Source organism: Monopterus albus, unplaced genomic scaffold (assembly GCF_001952655.1).
Source record: "Monopterus albus unplaced genomic scaffold, M_albus_1.0 scaffold90.1, whole genome shotgun sequence".
In the NCBI taxonomy this organism is placed as follows: domain Eukaryota; kingdom Metazoa; phylum Chordata; class Actinopteri; order Synbranchiformes; family Synbranchidae; genus Monopterus; species Monopterus albus.
In genome coordinates this window covers 7413-10791 of record NW_018127970.1, presented here as the reverse complement: position 1 = coordinate 10791, position 3379 = coordinate 7413, and the positions used below count along the sequence as shown (strand labels likewise).

The 3379-nt window shown below is 44.5% G+C and overlaps 1 protein-coding gene across 1 annotated transcript in view; it reads right to left on the bottom strand.

The window, feature by feature from the left end:
* Positions 1 to 2465, bottom strand: part of LOC109964547 (sodium-dependent multivitamin transporter-like) — a 7613-nt gene extending 5148 nt beyond the window's left edge. The window contains exons 1-5 of the mRNA XM_020607919.1: positions 2454 to 2465; positions 2230 to 2318; positions 1504 to 1616; positions 1334 to 1404; positions 1165 to 1251 (exon numbers count right to left, since the gene is read on the bottom strand). Coding sequence (XP_020463575.1) covers positions 1165 to 1251; positions 1334 to 1404; positions 1504 to 1616; positions 2230 to 2318 — 360 coding nt within the window. The 5' untranslated portion in view covers positions 2454 to 2465. The remainder of the gene's footprint in view (positions 1 to 1164; positions 1252 to 1333; positions 1405 to 1503; positions 1617 to 2229; positions 2319 to 2453) is intronic.
* Between the last annotated feature and the right edge of the window lie 914 nt (positions 2466 to 3379).

The following is a 3379-nucleotide window of genomic DNA, read 5'->3' as shown; positions in this document are numbered from 1 at the left end:
GCGGGACAGGTTGTCCCAGGAAGCAGGGACTGCCGTGGGGTAGAGAAGTCTCAGCGGCAGCAGAGCAGGTCAGAGGCAGTCGAGGAGAAAGGCTTGTGTTACAGCATGAAGACAGGAGCAAGTGCCGAAGCTTGGCCAGCCCGGGCACTTAATACAAATCTCCGGAGAAAAACTCAGAACGGGAGGGCGGAGCCCGCAGTGTAACAGATGTTCCTACCCTCACCTATGGCCATGAACTCTGGATCATGTCCAAAAGAATGAGATCGCAGATACAAGCAGCAGAAATGAGTTTCCTCCGGAGAGTGGCTGGGCGCACCCTTAGGGATAGGGTGCAGAGCTCAGTCACCCGCAAGGAGTTCGGAGTAGAGCCGCTGCTCCTCCATGTTGAGTGGAACCAGTTGAGGTGGCTCGGGCACCTGTTTAGGATGCCCACTGGACGCCTCCCTGGGGAGGTATTCGGGGCTTGTTCCTCCGGGAGAAGGCCTCAGGGTAGACCCAGAGCACGTTGGAGAGACTATTTCTCCTGGCTGGCCTGGGAATGCCTTGGGGTTCCTCCTGAGGAGCTAGAGGAGGTGTGTGGGGAGAGGAAAGTCTGGGAGGCTCTACTCAGGCTACTGCCCCTGCGACCCGGTCTCGGATAAAGTGGACGACGATGGACGGATGGATGTAACACGTACAATGAAAATTGGTTTGGAGCAGAGGGCCATGGGCCGTTGTGTGCATACGCGCCGCCATCGCAGGCAACTTGGGGAGTGCAGTGTCTTGCCCAAAAACACTTCAACATGTGGACTGCAGGCACCGAGATTTGAATCTTCAACCTTCCGTTTTGGAGACGACTGCTCTAACCACGTAAACAGTTGGTTTACACTTTTTCAAGCAGATGTTATAAAACCACAGAAAAATTAGTTGTGAAAGAAAAGAAAAAAGAACCAGAGAGTAGTAAATCATTCGCTCATTTCTTATTTCCATACAGCTGACCAGTGTGAAATGCTTGTGAATGTGCCAGAAAGGTTTCAGAACATTACAGAATTAGTTTAGTTAGTGACATCCCTGGCATCACCTTGTATTGCAATCACAGATGCATTTGCAATTTTCCTGACAAATGCATAGGCTGGGGACCATGAGATCAAATACGACTGAGCTCACTGATGAGGCTCAACTTACAGTGGAGTTGGCCCAGGGGAAGAACATCCCGAGACAAAACAGACCAAGAACAGGACCACCAACCATCCCGAAGCCTTTCCAAGTCACCTGGAGTTCAAACATATTATCATTCAGTGCAGACCTGGTGAGAACTGTTTGTTACTGTTCCTCGTGCAACCTGTGAACTTACTTGTAGAACTGAATCCCCCGTTAGGTGAATGAGATAGGCCATGGCCAGACACAGCAGCCCATAGGACATAGCTTAATGAGAAGACACAAGCTGAAACCTTAAAACAAATGTGTTGTTATTATGCAGTTACGTAACATGCATTGCTGAAGTTAAAGCTTCTGGGAGCAAACCTAAGGCTTTAGACAGGAGGGTTGCTCTTGCTTCTGCCATGGCTGGGAAATGTGGTTTGATAAGGTCCTCCATTGTCACAGTGGCCAAAGAGTTAAAAGCAGAGGAGACGGTGCTGCACAGGAAAAGCAAGAAATCATACATATCACTGACACCACCTTTAAAATACTTCAACTCATTCTAGTCTAATCAAAATGTAATGACTATAACTTCTGTTCCCTGAAGGAGAGGAACGAGGTACAACACATACTGTATGGGATATCACAACCCACACGTGTCCTGGCTGAAGACACCTCTGTTCATTCTTTAAGGCTGACAACTTGTGGTGACCTAAGTGTGGCCCCGCCTGCACTTATAAACCACTGTCACCACTGTTGTCCCCCAGTTCAATGACCACTCTTCGCCAAGCTCAGATGTGAAGTGGGGCAACAATGTGTCGCACCTTGTTCCTCTCCTTCAGGGAACAGAAATTATAGTCATAACATTTTGTTCCCTTTCAGTTGATTCACTCAGTACAACACATATTGTATGGGACATATATTCACAGCCCACAGAACAGCCATCAAACCCAAAGGCAACAACCCCAACACTCTAGTGCATCGTGGACCCAGCAGAGACGACAGAAGGAGCCACCGCTGTTACATTCAGATGTTAAAACTGGAGAAAAGTATGTTAGGACTCATAGGGTTCATGTTAGGTATAATTACAAACTAAAAACAACACTGTACCTGAGAGCTGCACTGAACAAACATGCAACAAACAGTCCAGGAAGTCCAGGCAGGCCTTCCAGCATATCCATCACAAAGTATATCACCATCTGTGGAAAACACAGTTAGCAGTTTGGTTTGCATAAGATTCACCAGAACAAAATACAAATCGGCACATTGAAGGTCCCAGTGACGTCATATTTACACAATTTGCTGGAAGCAGATATTATAAAACATGTAAATACCCATGCTGCTGTCGTTTGCCTGTTATGAACCCGGGAAGGTTCTTTATAAACACCTGCATAAACCTAATGTTAGATATTAACTGTGTAAGACATTGCAACTTCAGGCATTAACACTTCACTGTGCACACAAGAATATATATATTGAAGAAAACACTAGTATCTTTATACACTATATGAAATATTGATGTTCCTGTATGATTGCAGCACAAACACTGTTTGGAAATTCTTATCTTAATATGACACTGTTTTTGGAAATAAAAGTGTGGCCTTCATTTGGTCATAGTATACATACATGATTACATGCTGTGGAATATTAGACTGTTTGAAGACACTGTAACTGAAGCACCAGTCTTCACTTAAATGGAATGTAACTTTCACTGAGTTTGAAGTATGAGCACTGTTTCATGTAATTGAACTAAACAAGAATGTAACCTTTAACCATGTTTTAATTAACTACAATGTGTATCCACTCTAAACACTGTGATGTGCTCATGAGAGTGATGCTCAGCACTGCTTCACATGGAGGGAGTCACAGCAAGGAGCAGAATGATTGAAATCAGTGGACATAAGATGTCTGGCTACACTCCACTGTTTTACATTTAATGAACTGATAAGGACAAGTTTTAACTTTCTCAGCATTACTGAGTGTTCATGTAATCATTATGTGTATGTGTGCCTTTGATCACAGAAAAAGTACCTTGGTTTTAGGGAGGAAGGTTTAACTGTCATGAGAGAAGTATTGTGTATGGTGGGATAGAAACTTTGGTTGGGTGCTGATTGATCTCAGCTGCATCCTAAGGAATGTAAGTAGGCGGGAAGAATAGTATATAATACAATGTTAGAAAGATCAGAGATCAGATCATTTTGGCTGTTGCTGTGATCTCCAGATGCGCATCTGTGAATAAAAGGTAATTATTAATTAAGTG